Source organism: Brassica napus, chromosome C3, assembly GCF_020379485.1.
Source record: "Brassica napus cultivar Da-Ae chromosome C3, Da-Ae, whole genome shotgun sequence".
Taxonomy (NCBI): Eukaryota; Viridiplantae; Streptophyta; class Magnoliopsida; order Brassicales; family Brassicaceae; genus Brassica; species Brassica napus.
In genome coordinates this window covers 15,569,235-15,587,561 of record NC_063446.1, presented here as the reverse complement: position 1 = coordinate 15,587,561, position 18,327 = coordinate 15,569,235, and the positions used below count along the sequence as shown (strand labels likewise).

The following is an 18,327-nucleotide window of genomic DNA, read 5'->3' as shown; positions in this document are numbered from 1 at the left end:
ACAATTTATATATTAAAATACAGTTTAAATATTAAAATCTTAATTATATTTTTAGTTTTGAAATTACTAAATATTTTTTAACTGGTTTTTAATTCAAAACATCAAAAAGTATTTTCATCAATTGCTTACTATTTGGAAAGTCAGGAAATACCGTTTATATATTAAAATACAGTTTTTTTTTAGCAACATTAAAATACAGTTTATATATTAAAATATTAATGATATCTTATATATTAAAACACAAGTCCAACCTTGATTCATGTGTCATTTTTTAAAAAATGGACCTATTGTTAGAAAATCATGCTACATTTAATCTCTAATCTTATCATTTAAATTTTTGGTCTATCAAAACTTTTTATCGGACTATCAATAATTATATTTAAACAATAGATGATTCATTGGATTTATAGATATTATAAATTAAATAGATATAATTTATTGTTGTAATACTATACTTCCATATGTTAAATATTTGTCGATGTTAAAATTATAAAAAGAAAATTTTAAATAACAAAAATTATATTATTTAACAATGATTAATCTTTACTACCTTAAACCAATGAAAACAAATTTTAAACTATATAGTTTATTTTAAAAATTAAACAAAAACTAAATGTTTAATTATTTACTCGATAATATAAATCTATGAAGCGAAAATTTTAATTTTTTAAATTTGTGAAATGTTACAATATCTTTGAATATGACAATAAAACAATATTCTACTAATCTTTATATATATAGTTACGATTTTAACAATGAAATAATAATCAGAAAATATATATAGAAGAAGATACAAATACATGTGAAAGTTTTGAACAATCTATTTAATGAAAAATATACCATAAATTTATTATGTTTTAAAAATTGATAACATATATATATATATATATATATTATAATATATACTAATTTATAATTAAAAACAAAATATTTATATAAAAATAAATGTAAACAAAAACCAGCGCGGTTGCGCGAGTCGAAATCTAGTTTAGTTTTGAAATTACCAAATATTTTTGATCAGATAATTCAACCCGAAACTATAAACTTTAAACTGATAAAAAGTTAAAGAAATTGAAAGAGTGAGAGGAAGATGAAGAACTTAACAAACAAAAAAGAGAGAATATGTTTTAGTTTACTGAAGTGAAACTGTTATATAAAAACATTGTATAATTAGTTAAAGCAAAACAAATATAACCACTAAAATATCCCTTCGATAGAGATCTCTTTTTGTAGTTCATTTTATTTTCTTTTGGGGATTGTAACTGATATAAAATCACTGTGTAATTTCCTTTTCGTTTAAGTAAAATGAACTTGTATCATTTCTTTAAGTAATGTTAATGAAAACTAGAATAATGTATCAATTATATAACTGATGTAATGTAATAAGTGGCTATAAATTTATATCAGTTACTTAAAAGTGATGTAAGTTAGTATAGATTTATATCAGTTTTATTGAAGTGATGCTAATAATTTAATAACAACATCAATTATTGTAACTGATGTTTAGCAAAAATAAATTGTATCATTTATTAATAAGTAATTTAAACTACAATCATTTATTTTTCTTATACCATTTATCTGATGCTAATAATTTAATAACAACATCAATTGTTGTAACTGATGTTAAGCAAAAATAAATTGTATTATTTATTAATAAGTAATTTAAACTACAATCATTTATTTTTCTTATACCATTTATCTGATGCTAATAATTTAATAACAACATCAATTGTTGAAACTGATGTTAAGCAAAAATAAATTGTAATATGAATTTTTTTTTGTAGTGTGCTTATTACTTGGAAAGTCAGGAAATACAGTTTATATATTAAAATCTTAATGATATTTAGTTTTGAAATTACCAAGTATTTTTTTTAAATGGTTTATAAATAAAAAAAATACAAGAAAAACAAAATATTTAAATATTTTTATCCAAAAAATATATGAAATTATTTGAATAATCCGGGTTTGATGGATTCAAGTCAGTGAACTACATCTTTTCTTTTTTCTTTTTTTTTTCTCTGTGTATCGAGTTTTGATGGATTCGTCTCTGAATCCAAACAAGCATCTCAAAGAAGAGTAAAGCTTCCCTCTTTCTTTTTCTCTCGTCTTCTCAATGATCTTTATCTTTTCATACTTGTATGATTTGCAGTTCTTACTTATTGCAGATTCGTAAGCAATCTAGATGGATCGTCTATTCTGGAAATCGCAGCACTATTAACCATTGTCCCTGTAAGGTTCTTTCTTTATGTACATTTCTTTGATTTGCTTCAATTTCTAAATGATAACGTTTATTTGTTTTCAGCTTTTGGTTCTTATTCGCTACTCCATTGGCTTTCACTGTAGAACCGGTTCGTTTCTGTGATCAAAAGCAAATGCTAAAGCTCCCTGCTTTGCGAGAGAATCACCACACCATTAAAGTCATCTCCTTTTGTTTGATTAGTCTAAGCTGTTTCATGTTTTGGTTATATAGATAACAATGACAAATCCGTTTCATCGAAGAAAAACGACGATGAGATTGTTGTTTCCAGACAATGGAAGGCTTACAGTTATGGTATATCATTGGACTTCATCTTCATTGTCTTCCCCATGCTCTTGTTCTTCACCGTATGTCCCTAAAATCATTCCTTTTCTTTTAACTAGGTAATGTTGTCTTATGATCACCGAAACTGATTGATAATTACTATTGTTGTAGGTTCTATCTGAATGGGTCTATCATGGGGTAGTTTTGTTGTCTCTGTTGTTGCTTGTTCTTACTGTGACTGCAAAAAGGTAGAAACTTTCTTATATTTTCACTTAGATTCAATAACAACCTTGTGGTACTTTTTTTTTGTTTTTTTAACTAAAAACTATGATTACAGATCTTCTTCAGGGTTGCAGAGAGGACAATCTCTCTCGTTTAGAGCTAATGTCTCCTCTTATAGAGTTGCTCTGGTATCCTACACTACCTTTTTGTTTTAATTTAAAATCCATTTTTGCTTTTTATTTTTCATTTACTCTCAAGGATTTTCTCGCGTTGTTGCAGATGCTAATTACATGCTTGTGCATCTTGGCTGTGGACTTCACTATCTTTCCGAGGAGGTACGCTAAGACAGAGACTTACGGTACTAGCTTGGTATGTTCTTGGAATGTCAGAATCACATATTTGTCTTCCTTTAGGCTCTAAACTTGTGATTAGTAACTGTGTATTACATCTTGAAATGAAAGCAGATGGATCTTGGGGTTGGCTCTTTTGTGTTGGCTAATGCTATAGTGTCTCGGCAAGCTAGAGACGTCTCATCAGGGTGAGAGATTCTTCTGTTATTCACTTTGTTAGTGGTTCAGCATTATGTAAACTTGGCCCAAACATTTCTTCAGGAACTGGATTAGTGGACTTAAGGCAACTGCTCCTCTGCTATTACTCGGGTTTATTCGTTTAGTTACCACTTCAGGTGTGGATTATCAGGTAAACGATAATATCTCCACTCTTCCTCTTTACTAATTAATTCTCCCTTTACAAGTCTAACCATTCTTGTTCTTGACTGTGTAATGTATGAAGGTCCACGTTACGGAATATGGACAACACTGGAACTTCTTTTTCACACTTGCAGCCATATCAATTCTCACATCGTTTGTTAACATACCAGCTAAGTACTGTGGAATCCTAGGTTTCACTGTTCTTGCAGGTACATTCCACTTTTACTTCATTTTCTCTCTTTAACTAAAAAAAGATAATGAAATCTAACTATCTCTGTTCTCAGGGTACGAAACGTGGTTGGTAAGTGGACTCAACACATATCTACTTTCCCACGAAAGAGGAAACAACGTTATCAGCAAGAACAAGGAAGGAGTATTTAGCACCCTTGGTAAGGTTTTTTTTATTTGGTGAGAGGTTGCTTACTAATTCCTTTTGATTTTGTGGCATATAACTCTTTTCTGATTCAGGTTATTGGGGCATGTACCTTCTCGGCGTTGACTTAGGCTATCGTCTCTTCTACGCAAAGCATTCCAATACTCGAAGCACCACGAACTCAATTGCTAGAGTCTTTCTCGTTTCTCTTATATTATGGTAAAAAACAAACGGTTATATAACATACTATCTCATTATGAATGTATCACTCACTCATGAGCATCTTTGTATGTATGTCTCAGGATTGTGACTATACTTGTTGACAACTATGTCGAGAGGATTTCCCGTAGAACGGTAATGATACTCACTTAAAAAGCTCAAAAGCATATTTCAATATTGGTTGTTAATCATTTTTTTTTTTATCTTGTGCAGTGCAACATGCCTTATGTTACTTGGGTGCTCGCTCAAGATCTTCAGGTCCTTTTAAATTTCAGTACTAATTACAAACTTTTGTCTTTGAGATTAGGTGTATGAGACTTTGTTTTGTTTCAGGCGCTGGGTATATTTATGCTTTCGAGTTATATACCTATGAACAAACTCTCACCACTTGAAGAAGCAATTGACCAGAATCTTCTAGCTACTTTTCTTCTTGTAAGTCCCTTCTTGATTTGTCCAAAGTCTTTACAGAATCTTGACTCTTTGTGAACTCGTTTTGGTTTACAGGCAAACGTGTTTACAGGAGTGGTGAACATGGCCGTAGATACCATATTTGCTTCTCCAATATCTTCCCTTGTGATATTAACAGCTTATGCCTTTGGTTTATCTGTTATTATCGGAACCATTCATTTCTCCGGTTTCCGGCTAAAGTTCTGGTAGGAGGATGCTACAACATCTTTGTAAACTCTTTACTGGTCTTTTAGTGACAATGTAATTGATTCAGACCTGCTTGTGGGTTGGGACGGATATGAAGAGAAGCTCTTTTTTTGGTCAAATAGTTTGAAGTCTGAATATTTTACAGTATCTGATTGGTTCTTTCAACGGTACACCGTTTGTTAACACCGCAAGTAAACGTCACGTAGTTTAGACCTGATATTACGAAGAGAGCTCAGCTCTCTCTTTGGTCGGTCAACCACAGTGCTGTGAAGTCTGAATCTTTCTTCAATCTGATAATGTTGTTATTTTGACGGCACACAGTTCGCTGACACTGCAAGTAAACGTCACGTAGTTTAGATCTGATAATCTAATGATGTTCATAAAAAGCCCAACTTGAGCCCAAGCACCGAACTTAGCTTGATCCTATCAATCATCTCCGTCGATCAGGAATTAGAGTTCGTTGATCGGAGTTTTGTTTATACGATCAATGGTTTCCCGGAGAGATTACCGGAGCTTAAGATCTTGTACCGGATGGCGTCGGTTTCTATTGCTTGTCCCCGTACTCGTTGTTCTTCCTCACCTCTCGTCACTTGTTGATTATTCTTCTTCGACTAGAGCTAAGAACGAAGCGCCAAACACTCGTAACAAGAAACTAGATCACCTTGTGCTCGTTCCTGATTCTGGAGTCGGCTTTCCCGATAGATTGCATTGCCGAGGTTAGATTTTGCTAGTAGTTGGTCACATAAGCACTTATAGCTCTCGGATATGAATCGCAATCTTTGATTTGTATTTGTGGAGACACAGATCTGAGCAAATGTTGCTGTGTCCTGAACTTAGGGCAAGAACACAAATCCTCGTCTCTCAGGACTTTGTCTTGATAACCATTTTGAATCCATAGCTTAGCTTGTCTTGTTGCTTCAATGCTATGATACAACTTTGAAAATGGTATTCTTGTTGGTGTTACCTTGTGTTTCTTACATTGTCTATGTTTTGTTTAGGCACGAAGGCTCTGACCAAGACACACACTACAACTTCTCATGTGTCTGGTGCTGCTGGAAATGGTGTTTCTTTTGTCACAGTGTTTACTGTTTATAATAACACATCCGTCAGTGATCTGAAGTCCTCCAATATGGTTTCTGTTGTTGGGAATGTTACCTACAGCAAGCCAGAGAGGTCAATGGCTGTTCTAAACGCATTCGCCTACTTCATTCAGGTAACTTTTTGTCAAACTTTTGGTGTTGTTTCTTAGCTACTGCGTCTGATATCTACTGAAAGAAAGTTATGTTTTTGTTTATGTAGGTGAGTATGCCCAAGAGCAGCGTTGTCATATTGACTGATCCAGCTTCTCAACTTTCTATCCAAGCAAGCAACGTGATGGTAGAGCCTATTCCTGGTGATTATTCACGTGCTAACCTGATGCTTCAAAGAATCAGGTCTTACATTGTAAGAGCACAATCACACTAATACCTTTGGTAGAATCCATACTATTGTTTGCTTTTGCCTATCTCTCTATTTATCTGGTATCCATTTCTCTTAAGATCTCACCTAAACGTTTATGAGTTATTGATAGATGGGTCGTGACTTTTTATTTGGTTAAAATTTGGCTCTGCAGACCTTTCTTGAGATGAAGCTCGAGGAGAATGATGGTGTGATAAACCACTATATCTTCACTGATTCTGATATAGCTGTGGTTGATAACATCGAGACTATATTTGACAAGCATCCAAACTTCCACATAGCTCTCACATTCAGAAACAATAAAGATCAACCTCTGAACTCAGGTTTTATAGCAGTGAGAGGAACCCGTGAAGGGATCATAAGGTTTGTGCATCTATCCCTAATCTATCCTCGTTAAGCAAAATCTCTTATAGTTAAAAGCACCACTTGTCTCTTTGGAATCAATGTCTAAACCTCGAATGCTAGTCAGGAAATTCATATGTATACGCTCAGTATTGATGCTTTGTCTTACATGCGGTTCCAAAAAAATGCAGGGCTAAAATTTTTCTTGAACAAGTCTTAAAAGCTTACAAAACCAAATACATGAAGGCATCGCGTATGCTTGGTGATCAATTGGCTCTGGTATGGGTTGTCAAATCCCATCCTTCATTTGACGCAAAGAGATTCACAAAGCCACAAGCGTTCACACAAGAAATAGCTGGAGCTTCAGTGCTGTTTTTACCATGTGCCCTATACAACTGGACGCCTCCTGAAGGTGCTGGTCAGTTTCATGGCTTGCCATTAGATGTCAAGGTACTCTCACAAACCCCAAAAAAAAAAAAAATCACAAATCTATTCATCATATTCTCATTACTCTGAACAAAAAAAAAAACGCAGATTGTTCACTTCAAAGGATCAAGAAAACGACTAATGCTAGAGGCATGGAACTTTTACAAATCTACTTCGAACATTCCAGATATGTTGTGTCTTGTTTTAGGTAGTGGAAGAACTAAATACGATTTCTAAACTTGTTGACAATGACTACTTGTTCTTCTTTGTTTAATATATATGTAGGTGATCAGTCACAGTTACGTGCTGAAGAAGTAACATTGTTTTATATGAAGATGAATCAAATTTTAATACAACAGTTACGTACCAGACAAGTAACATAAATAAATTAAATATAATTACTCAAAACAAAACACGAAAAATCATCTCGCGGCGGCTTTCTTACCACCGGAGTAATAACTAAGGTACCACCTCACGAACTTCTTCAATCCCGTCTGCAAATCCGTGGTCGGTTTATACCCAAGCTCACGCTGAGCTAAGCTGATATTAGCATGAGTGAACGGAACGTCGCCGTTTCGCGGCATCTTGATCACGTTCCTCTTTGCCTTAACTTTCAGCTGCCTCTCCAGTATACTCACCAGATCGGAAACCGGCACCGGCGACGTGTTCCCGAGGTTAAACACTCTCAGCTGCGCCGGACCTCTCTTCTTCCCTCCGGTTCCTGTACTCTTCTCCGCCGTATCAAGCGCTCCTAAACATCCTTTCACGATGTCGTCTATGTAAGTGAAGTCTCTCGCCACCGTGCCGTGGTTAGCCGACTCGAAGATCGATATGGACTTCCCTTTGAGAATGTCTTTAGTGAAGAAGAAGTACGCCATGTCTGGTCTTCCCCATGGTCCGTACACGGTGAAGAACCTTAGTCCTGTAAGGGATAGCCCGTAGATGTGGTTGTAAGTATGAGCTATCTCTTCACCAGCTTTCTTCGTGGCGGCGTATAAGCTAGCCGGTTGGTCTGTTCTGTCTTTCTCGGAGAAGGGTACCTTCGTGTTGAGTCCATAGACGGAGCTAGAGGAAGCCCAGACGATGGCTGGTTGCGGGTTAGCCGCTTTGCAGACCTCAAGGAGGTTGACTAGTCCAGCGATGTTGCTGTGAACATACGAGCTAGGGTTCTCCATTGCGTACCTAACTCCTGCTTGAGCGGCTAGATGCATGACGTGAGTGAAGGTGACGATCTTGAAGAGCTTACGGAGGAGTTCAACGTCGTTTATGTCTCCCTCCACGATGAAGACGCCGCTTCTCTCTAGTAAAGCTTGTCTCGCACGTTTCAGAGAAGGGTCGTAGTAGTCGTTGAAGTTGTCTAGGCCGATGACGCCGTCTCCGCGGCGTTTTAAAGCGGAGGAGACGTGTGTACCGACGAAACCGGCTGCTCCGGTGACTAAGACGGTCATTCCGTTGCTTGAGGTTCGGGTTCGAGCAGAGGCTCGGATGCGTTTCTCCCAAGCGGGTCCTCCATAGGTGAAGGTTCGGAGGGAGCGGCGAGATGGGTCGGATTGGGAGGAGTTAACGGACGGTGGAGATCGGAGGAAGAGTAGGGAGATGAGACAGAGGAGGAAGAAGGAGATGAATGCGAACTTGATGGGAGATGATTGAAACCTGAGACGGTTGAAGTATGAAGATTTGTCAATCTTGAACTTGCCTGGGCTTGATGGTATGTCGTCAAGACGAGACATCTTTGAACACCTTTATTCTTCTTCTTCTTGTCTCTTTAGTTTTTATGACAGCTCCTTGGAGTCTTCAGGTTTCTTGGAAGGATTTAATTAAAGAAGCTTAAACACGAATATAATCTTTTATTTAATAATAAGATTGGTCACAGGGTGTGATTAAAGAGTGTGAATTGTAAATCTGAACATGGGGGATTGAAGATTTAGAGATCCAAATCAAGGAGGAGAAGAAGAAAGAGAGAGAGAGAGAGAGAGAGAGACTTCTTTTGAAAATAATTGATTGACAATCAAATTTAACTGCAAAAGTTTTTGACTCTTGAAAAGATTTGTTGTCATGCTATTGAATGGAGTTGATTGGTGTGAAATAATATTCCAAGATTTTAGGGAAGCCTCACATCACATCTATTTTCGTGAGAGAGAGATTTTGGGGGCATCGATTTTGTTAGCTTTGCTCTAAATAATTACTATATATTACCAATAAATGAGCCTAACATAAACTTCCTATGTATAGCAAATCAGGGTTGATGTAAATCATTGTTTAGTCTTCTACCAAAACCAACTTTTTAAATGTGTAAACCCAAAAAAGGTTATGTAATCAATCATACGATGTTTATTTTTATTTTTTTAATAAGAAATGCAATGGGGCAAAAGATAAAAAAAAAAAAAGGTGCAAGCGAATGAATGCTATAATGACACTCAAAGACCCCATGTGAAGAACTTGATTACATAAGACAAGAACATGTCCACCCCTTTCCCTTTATGAATTGGCAGAACATGTCCCCATGCCTTTGTCCCTCCTTCAGATGTATCTACTCTTAGATCTACTCTTTTGTCCCTATACTCATATGCAGTTAAAACTCCAAGACAAATACAAGAAACAAGAGTAAGACAGTAAAGCCTTTTTGTTCCTGAGTAAAAACCTATCCAAGTTGGGAATTAGAATCTATTCTTACAAGCTTGGGGATAAACTACATAGTCAAATCAGTTCACAGTTGGGCTCAGAAAGGCCTGGAACAGTCTGAGCTAGGCCGGATTAATTTTCACATAGTTTTGAGGTTGTGGTCTACTTTACCCACCTTTAAAAAACCCAGTTCAGTGATTTAGAGCAGCCCTAATCACCCAGTCTATTATGACCAAAACCGATTCAAAGATTGCATCAAACAGTTTAAGGTACAAGCAAACAATCTTAATACTCTTTGTTTTTCGTAATCTTACAGTGATAACAGAGGAAACTGATCTCAATTGGATCAAAAAGAAAAGACAAATGGGCTTTAAGGTCTGTTTAGTGCTTTGTGATACTTTCAAGGACCTGGAAGTAGTCAGGGAAAGTTTTCCTGGTGCAACCAGGATCTTTGATGGTTACTGGAACATCAGCACAAGCTGCAAGGGAGAATGCCATTGCCATTCTATGATCATCATATGTGTCAATCTCCGACGGTTTCAGCTTTGCTGGTGGAGTTATCACACAATAATCTGAACCCTCTTCCACTGTAGCTCCAAGCTGCACGCAAAAGTTATGCAGAACTTAACCTAGACTGAGCACATAAAACCAAGAGAGTGAGAGCGGGACAGAAAGAAAATTGTTTTACCTTCCTAAGCTCTGTGCAAATGGCAATCATCCTTTCTGTCTCCTTTACTCTCCAGCTAGCCACTATATATGATAAAACGATTGGATGAGAGGAGAACTAAGTGACTATGAATCTTAAAAACCCCAATTAGATGGTTAGAGGGAGTACTTACCATCTCTAATGGTGGTTGGACCATCTGCAAAGAGAGCAACAACGGCAAGAGTCATGGCTACATCAGGCATTTTGTTCATGTTGACATCAACAGCGCGCAAGTGTCTCATTCCAAAAGCATCTCTAGATGGTCCAGTCACAGTCACACTGTTCTCTGTCCATGACACTTTACATCCCATTTTCTCAAAAACCTCAGCGAACTTCACATCTCCCTTTGAGATTCATCACAACAACAAAAATGAACTTAGATTCTAACATATGTTCCACACAACTAGCCAAAGCCTTAGAAAGACAAAAAAATAAATTGAACAAAGCAAATTTCATTATAAACTTAGTATTACCTGCAGGCTGGTTGTTCCACAACCTTCAACAGTGACGGTTTCACCAGTAATGGCAGCACCAGCCAAGAAATAACTAGCACTAGAAGCATCACCTTCTACGTAAGCATTACCAGGCGACCTGAATCAAATTTTACCATTTGGTTAGTCACTCTTCTGTCAATCTAATTATAAGTTCAGTGATTTCAGAAACAACGCTTACTTGTATTTCTGACCGCCCTTGACAAAGAAACGATCCCAACTGTCACTATGCTCGGCACTAACACCAAAACGTTCCATCAACTTCAATGTCATTTCAACATACGGAACAGAGATCAGTTTATCAACGATCTCAATCTCAACGTCTCCAAGAGCTAAAGGAGCTGCCATGAGCAGAGCAGTCAAGTATTGACTACTGATTGAACCAGATAGCTTCACCTGAAAAATGCAAATCATATCTAATATGTCAATCAAGAAACCATACAAAAGCCATCATATCGAGCAAACGCAGTGTGATGAACAAAGATTCCTGCAACTTTCCACATAGTAGATGCTGAGATTACAAACTCACCTTTCCACCGGGAAGGCCACCATTAGCATTGACGCGAACAGGAGGGCAGTTAGTTCCAAGAGTACATTCAACATCAGCACCAAGCTGCTTAAGACCAACAACCAAATCTCCTATAGGCCTTTCCCTCATTCTAGGCACCCCATCAAGAATATAACTGGAAAATAAACCGAACTAAAAGCATGAGGACAAGATCGGTTCTTGACATAACACAAAACTAACTAACAAAATCACACTCCTTAACCTTACCTTGCGTTGCCACCTGCAGCAGTAACTGCAGCGGTAAGTGGACGCATGGCTGTTCCAGCATTCCCAAGGTACAACTCGATATCACTCTTGGAATCTAAAGAAGCTGGGAATATCCCGCCACATCCTTCAACAACCGCACGGTTATTCTCACTGTCACGTTCCACATTAAGCCCCAATTTCTTCAACGCATCAAGCATGTAATTGATGTCATCACTGTTCAACAAGTTGTCAACTACAGTGGTTCCCTATAACACCACAACAAAGTGTGAACCTTTCTTCAATCTCACGCCGTTAAAAAACGCAACACTAAGCTAACAAAGAAAGAAAGAAGCAAACCGACCTCGGATAGAGCTGCTAGAAGAAGGATTCGATTGGACAGAGATTTGGATCCGGGTAGCTTGATCAGACCCGAGATTTCTCTAATGGGCTGAAGCACAATCTCCGAAGATTTCTCAGCCGTGGAAACAGACGCCGTTACCCGAACCGGACGAATCACAGACCCGTTGTTACTCTTCTTCAACCCCCACGAAGAAATCTGGTGCGTCTTCAGAGAAACAGAGAAGGGCGATTTGCGTTGGTTTGATTTGGAGAGATTGGAGATAACACATGGGTTCTGGTTCTGGCAGATTCTGCTAGCTTGCGCCATTGGAGAAAAAGTTTAGATCTTTGAACCCACTCTCTGCCTTCCTCAAAATTTTATAAACTTTGGGGGGGGGGGGGGGGGGGGGTTGGTGAGAGAGGAGACGAAGAAGGTAGCCATCAAAATCCTTCACCAACCCACCTCAAGCGATGTATGAGCTTTTTCTATTAGCCAATGTGAATGTGGCACGTGTTAAGTATTTGTCCAAGTCAGCTGTTACAGACCGCAAGTGGGAAGGTTTTGGTTTTTGGTTAGGTAGCGTTAAGATTTGGTGGTTTTAAACGGGGTCTCAAAGAAGTTATTGGGCCTTTATGACAAAAAACCCATGAACCACTCACTGATGAAACGTTAACCGAAAACTCATAAATAAATTGATTGCGGTTTACTACTAGAATACCGAAGAGAAAACATAAATCGACATAAGAGAAGAGTAACCGGCCGGTATTAGATTACCTTTAACAGAAGACGATGGTAACATCTAGAGCTTGGTATTTTATCCGATACCCGAACCTTAAACTCGAAAAACCTGAACTCGAATCCGAACCGAAGTAGCAAAATACCGAACGGATTTTATATAGAATAAGTTTGGATATCCGAACCCGATCAGATATATCCAAACCCCGAAATAATACCCGAAGCCATCCGAACATATGTATATTTTAACCTAAATTTACATCTTTCATCCAATATGTAATGACTAGTTTCTTTTAACCGATTTTGGTTTAATTAATATTATATAAAATCAATACCAAATCACTATTTTTCCTAACCTAAACGTGTGTACATATATATATAAATATGTATCTCCTTAAACGTAAGAGAGATTAAGGTACCATCTGCATCTCCCATCCCTCATCTTCTCTCCATACAAGATCTTCTTTCCTAAAATATTCTTCCTTTCACGATCCATGTTAGGTTTTTCGGAAACATTATTTGTTGCCGTCATCAATGATAACCACCATAAAACATCATTGTAACAACCGGAGCCACCTCGAACCATCTTGTCGTCCTTCATAGGGAGGGGTAATTTCCATCCATGGAGCTTCTCTTGTTACTCTCTGATCGTATTACAGAACGAAAGCAAGAGAATGAACAGTCTTTTTTGTAAAAATTATGTAATTTTAAAAAAAATTATCAGTAGTTCAAAAAAAAAATTATCAAATGTTTTGTTTTTTCGGTTATATCCGAAATACCCGAACCCGAATTAAAAAATATCCGAATCCGATCTGAAGTGTAGAAATACCCGAAAAAGTTTTATACTTCTATACCAAAATATCCAAACATCCGAAATACCCAATCCGAGCGCCGAACCCTATTAACATCCATGTCTCCATGAGCCGGTTAAAAATAACTGAATATGAAGATAAATATCATTGGTTTAATAAAATCGATTTAACAATATTAATCGGAAAAGCTTTTATCAAAGGGTGAATCCAAACTTAGGGAGAAAGTACACTCCAGTTCTTCTTTGCCATGAACGAATCCAAGATCGTAGATTTCTCGGAGCGTGTGGAAGTGCCCAAAGGCCTCGAAGGTCTCGAAGAGGGCGTGTTCTGGGACGTGGAGGATTTCCCATTCCCTGTGAATTCCACACCTGATGAGATCTATACAAAAAATCGAATCATGGGCTTATGTCGATGAGAAGAAGAATGGGATTTGGGGGGAAGGAGGAGGGGGTGAGTTTCTAAGTAAGAAGACGTGGGATTCAAGAATCTACTTCCTTGCCGGAGGTGATGATAAGCCTTCGCACTACAAGAAAAATGCGTTTTTATAGCGGACGAATAACGCTATGTAACGATATAATAGCGGTTTTTGAAGCGTTGTATCATCGCCCGTCATAATAAGTAAATGACATTACATAGCGGTTTTTAGCGTTGCTATTTTTTCTTTCGCTACAATAGCGCTTTTCAATATGCAATTAAATTTTTTTTAATAGCATGTCTTTAATGCTATTATTTATTTTATTAACAGCGTTTTTGATTTGTTATTGTTAAAACTACTATAGCAATTTGTTTCTGCTATATATTGTAAATTATATTTTGTTAATTATTTATTTTAGAATTATTTTTCAGTTAATAATTTAAAAATAAAAGCATAATTAAAATTTAAAATTAATTCAGATATTTAAAATTTCTTTATTAATATTGATCTGTAACAAAATTGGATTAAAAAAATATAAAAAAAAATCTAATTAAATAATAAACCAAAAACTTTAACCTAATTACTAACTAAACCAAGCTTTAACCTAATTAGTACTAACTAAGCGCCACCCCAACACCACCACCTTCGTCGTTTCTTCATCTTCCAACCCTCACCCGTCGCACCACCACCTTCGTTGTCGTGTTCTTCCATGATCTTCATCGTCTTATCAAGCCATGAACTTTGTTGCCTTCTTCATCTTCCAGTCCTCACCCGCCGCACCACCATCTCTGCTCGCGACCATCTCTGTCTACCCCAACGCCGCCCCTGCTCTGTCTTCCCCGACGCCGCTGCTCGGTCTTCTCCGACGCCGTTGATCTGTCTTCTCCCACCTTGCTCTGGTTCTCCAAGCTTACGCTATTGCTCTAGTCTTTCTCTGAAACCTTCTTACAAACCAAAAAAATTAATCAAGTAAACAACAAAGAGGATAAAAGAGAAGAATGAATACCAGAACAGAGAGGAGGCGTCACTTCGTCACAGGACAGAGAGGAGGCATCACGGTTCAAAGAGAGAGAGAATAGAGTAGATGGGATGCTCCTCCTCTGTTGTTGTCTCACGACCTCCATTATCTGTAAGGAGAAGGATACTGAGCGACAGAGGATGGTGACAATGAGTCTGTGACTTAGAGAAACTGAAGATGCAGAGAGAAAGAAGATGAGTTTTGTGAGTCTAGACAGTTACAAAATTTTTGGATCTGAAAACAAAAGCGACAGAGAGAGAGAGAGAGAGAGGAGAAGAAGTAGGAGTAATCTGGACCCTTCAAAAAGTTTAATCAATGGTTGTGATTACATAAAGCATGATCTCTGTCCTTGTATGTGATTGGCCAGTTTGTGTTGACCAATCAAATTTTTGTATTTGATTCCTATTTTTCTTAATAACATTGTTTTCTATTTTATTTTGTGTGTTTAGTATAAAAATAGGGAGAATTGCCAAGTGTGACTCAAAACTTGGAGTCAAACCCAAAACAATACCCCAACTTGGGTCAAACGCAAAAGTAACTTAAAAGGCTATTGAAATTACAACTATCCCCTTGTGACCAAACAAAAAAACGGAATTTTTTTTACGTTTCTACCCCTCGCAAGTCGTCTGTTTAGACGACTTGAAAATAAGTCGTCCAGACGACTTAACTGAAAGTCGTCTGGACAGTTAGTCTTAAACATAATTTAAAAATTTTGTAAAAAATATTTTGATAAGTGAAAAATGGGAATTATGTAATTAACATATGTCTTAGGAGGTATAAATTAAGATATAACAAATTTCAATTGTTTTCAGCATAGATGAGTGAAAGTAGTGAGTCATGATATTCTTTAGTTTATGTTTCATCAACATATGTTGTAGTATTGTATGTGTTCTTAGGGTTAGATTTTGGAAAGCATTAAAACCGTTTTTGAAAATTTTTAAAATTACTTATGCGTGTTCATTTCTGTGTATAGTAAACACTATTTAAGTATAATTTGATTTTATAACGTGGTTAGTTAGTTAATCTAGTCATTTTAGTTTAGGGGTTCATTTTAGGGTCTAGGACGACTTAATATTTTGTCGTCTGAAAACAGACGACTAAATATTAAGTCGTCTGTTGTACATTATCAGCCAGAATAAGTCGTCTAAACCGGACCAAACCTTAAAGTTTACCAATGTACTTTTAAAGCTAACCGGATTATTTACCCAATATATAAGGTGATTTTTTTTTTTGTTTCATTTTTCGCGAAATTCAGAAACCCTAACAGTTCTCTCTCAAAACCCTAACAGTTCTCTCTCAAAGGCGATTTCGAATTCCCACGATTTCCGAACAAACCATCGTTCTCAACGTCGGCTATCTATCTCACTTCATTCTCACCGTTGTCGCCGCAGCTTCTTCTAACCCTAGCGCCGCCGATTCCTCTAAACCCTAGCGCCGCCGATTCCTCTAAACCCTAGCGCCGCCGCTTCCACTATTTCCGAACAAACCGTCGCCCTCGCCACCGTGGTCACCAACGTTCTCACCGCCGCTTCCTCTAAACACTAGCGCCGCCGCTTCTTCTAAACCCTAGCGCCGCCGCTTCTTCTCTGTAAACCTTAGCGCCGTTTCTCTGTAAACCCTAACGCCGCTAAGTCATCAATCTCGAGGAAAAGATGAACATAAAACGTTGTCTCTATCAATTTACTCATTCTCACCGTTTCACGTTTATTTTTTCAGATCTATAACCGCAATGACGAGTACTCCAACTCCTTCTGCGACTGGAAGACTTGTAAGTAATTTAAGTCGTCCGGCTTTGTCTTCCAACTGGACGACTTAGTAGATGACTTAAATATAAGTCGTCCATTTGGAAGACTTTCCAGACGACTTAATTATAAGTCGTCTACTAAGTCGTCTGGACTTATATTGTTGTCTTTGATTATTTTGCAGACAAAAAGGATGGATATTCCAGAACTCCCCCGTAGGTTATACACATCAGGGGAAGAGCCAGAAGCCCACAATAGCATTTCGTATCATACGGATAACAGCAAGTTGCATACTGCTCTTAGGAAAGCTCTTACTGATGACGAATTTGAAGAGCTCAAGGAGTCGAGTTTGGGAGTTTTCATCAAGTTCAAGGAGCAGGGATTTGGTTGGGCTTCAAGGCTGGTTCACTACATGCTCAGTTTCAAGCTGGACATTAAGAAGAAGTATGAGATGTGGTCTCTCGTTGGTCCAGAACCTTTGAGGTTTTCACTGTTAGAGTTTGAAAACCTCACTGGTCTAAACTGCGAGTACATCGAGGACCTTGAGACACCAAAATGTGACGTTACCCCAGAGATGGTTTCTTTCTGGGGGATGCTGGGAGTTCATCTGGAAGCTGGGCCAACTACTGATCAGATAATAGCAGCACTGAAGAGATGCGGGGATTGGTCCAGGGAAGATCGCAAGCGGCTCGCGTACCTCTCCATCTTCACTGGATTCATTGAAGGGAGAAAGTTTTCAACCGCTACACGATCTACTCTGGCAAGGCTAGTGATGGATTTAGAACGGTTTGAGAATTATCCATGGGGGAGAGTCGCGTTTAAGGTGCTGATGGACTCTTTGTGGAACAAAGAAATTGCTGGCTGTTACACCGTGGATGGGTTTATACAAGTTCTTCAAGTCTGGACGTACACAGCTATGCCGGAATTGGGTGCTAGTATTGGTGGTCCCAGAGCAGACAGTCCGTCTCCACCGATACTGGCTTACGAGGGCAGCAGAGGCCGCAGATCAATGAAAGCTGCTATCTTGAGTCAGGTATTTACTTCAATCCAAAAGACTGCGCAGACGACTGGAAGTCGTCTGGAAGGTCGTCCAGCTTGACGACTTATCGGACGACTTATAATAAGTCGTCTGGAAAGTCTTCCCAGCTGGACGACTTATCGGACGACTTAATTTAGTCGTCTGGAAAGTCTTCCATCTGGACGACTTATTAGACGACTTATAATAAGGCGTCTGGAAAGTCTTCCCAGCTGGACGACTTATCGGACGACTTAATTAAGTCGTCTGGAAAGTCTTCCATCTGGACGACTTATTAGACGACTTATTATAAGTCGTCTGGAAGGTCTTCCATCTGGACGACTTATTAGACGACTTATAATAAGTCGTCTGGAAGGTCTTCCAGCTGGACGACTTAGTAGACGACTTATAATTAAGTCGTCTATTTAGTATTTTTTTTCAAATATCTAACTCGATTCTTCTATTTACTGCAGACCCGCGTGATCAACTTTGTTGAGAAGGACATTAGTGAAATGTGGCCAAAATGGGACTCTGAGGTTGAGGACCTGCCCGCGGAGAACATCATTAAAGTCATGTATGAGCGGAGACCGTGGAAGTGGACCATGGATTGCTGGGAAGTCACTGGTACTAAGGTCAATACAAAACCTAAGGTTGTGACTCCATCGAAGAAGGCCAAAGAGATGGTTGTGTTGGAGGAGGAGGAGGAGGAGGAAGACAATCCAAGACCTCGGAAGAAAGCTCGTAAAGAGGCT

At 38.0% G+C, this 18,327-nt stretch overlaps 4 protein-coding genes across 4 annotated transcripts; 2 read left to right on the top strand and 2 right to left on the bottom strand.

Annotated features, from left to right (window-relative positions):
* Positions 1-1,941: 1,941 nt before the first annotated feature.
* On the top strand, positions 1,942-4,846 carry LOC106429595 (uncharacterized protein At4g17910). The gene is made up of 16 exons (XM_013870341.3): positions 1,942-2,076; positions 2,166-2,229; positions 2,303-2,348; positions 2,471-2,604; positions 2,693-2,769; positions 2,859-2,931; positions 3,023-3,112; positions 3,208-3,281; positions 3,355-3,442; positions 3,536-3,662; positions 3,738-3,842; positions 3,922-4,045; positions 4,129-4,180; positions 4,259-4,303; positions 4,379-4,477; positions 4,550-4,846. The coding sequence occupies exons 1-16, from the start codon at positions 2,036-2,038 to the stop codon at positions 4,700-4,702; spliced, it is 1,392 nt and encodes a 463-aa protein (XP_013725795.1). The 5' UTR covers positions 1,942-2,035; the 3' UTR covers positions 4,703-4,846.
* Positions 4,847-5,105: 259 nt separating this feature from the next.
* On the top strand, positions 5,106-7,291 carry BNAC03G25280D. The gene is made up of 6 exons (XM_013870339.3): positions 5,106-5,415; positions 5,698-5,912; positions 5,999-6,142; positions 6,312-6,520; positions 6,691-6,949; positions 7,034-7,291. The coding sequence occupies exons 1-6, from the start codon at positions 5,187-5,189 to the stop codon at positions 7,160-7,162; spliced, it is 1,185 nt and encodes a 394-aa protein (XP_013725793.1). The 5' UTR covers positions 5,106-5,186; the 3' UTR covers positions 7,163-7,291.
* LOC106429592 (UDP-glucuronate 4-epimerase 4) lies at positions 7,230-9,066 on the bottom strand. Its single transcript, XM_013870338.3, has one exon. The coding sequence runs from the start codon at positions 8,653-8,655 to the stop codon at positions 7,348-7,350; it is 1,308 nt and encodes a 435-aa protein (XP_013725792.1). The 5' UTR covers positions 8,656-9,066; the 3' UTR covers positions 7,230-7,347.
* Positions 9,067-9,773: 707 nt separating this feature from the next.
* LOC106429645 (3-phosphoshikimate 1-carboxyvinyltransferase, chloroplastic-like) lies at positions 9,774-12,313 on the bottom strand. Its single transcript, XM_013870394.3, has 8 exons — positions 11,860-12,313; positions 11,520-11,764; positions 11,274-11,427; positions 10,926-11,140; positions 10,727-10,844; positions 10,387-10,597; positions 10,236-10,297; positions 9,774-10,147 (listed from the first exon to the last, which is right to left on the bottom strand). The coding sequence occupies exons 1-8, from the start codon at positions 12,163-12,165 to the stop codon at positions 9,929-9,931; spliced, it is 1,530 nt and encodes a 509-aa protein (XP_013725848.1). The 5' UTR covers positions 12,166-12,313; the 3' UTR covers positions 9,774-9,928.
* Positions 12,314-18,327: the final 6,014 nt, after the last annotated feature.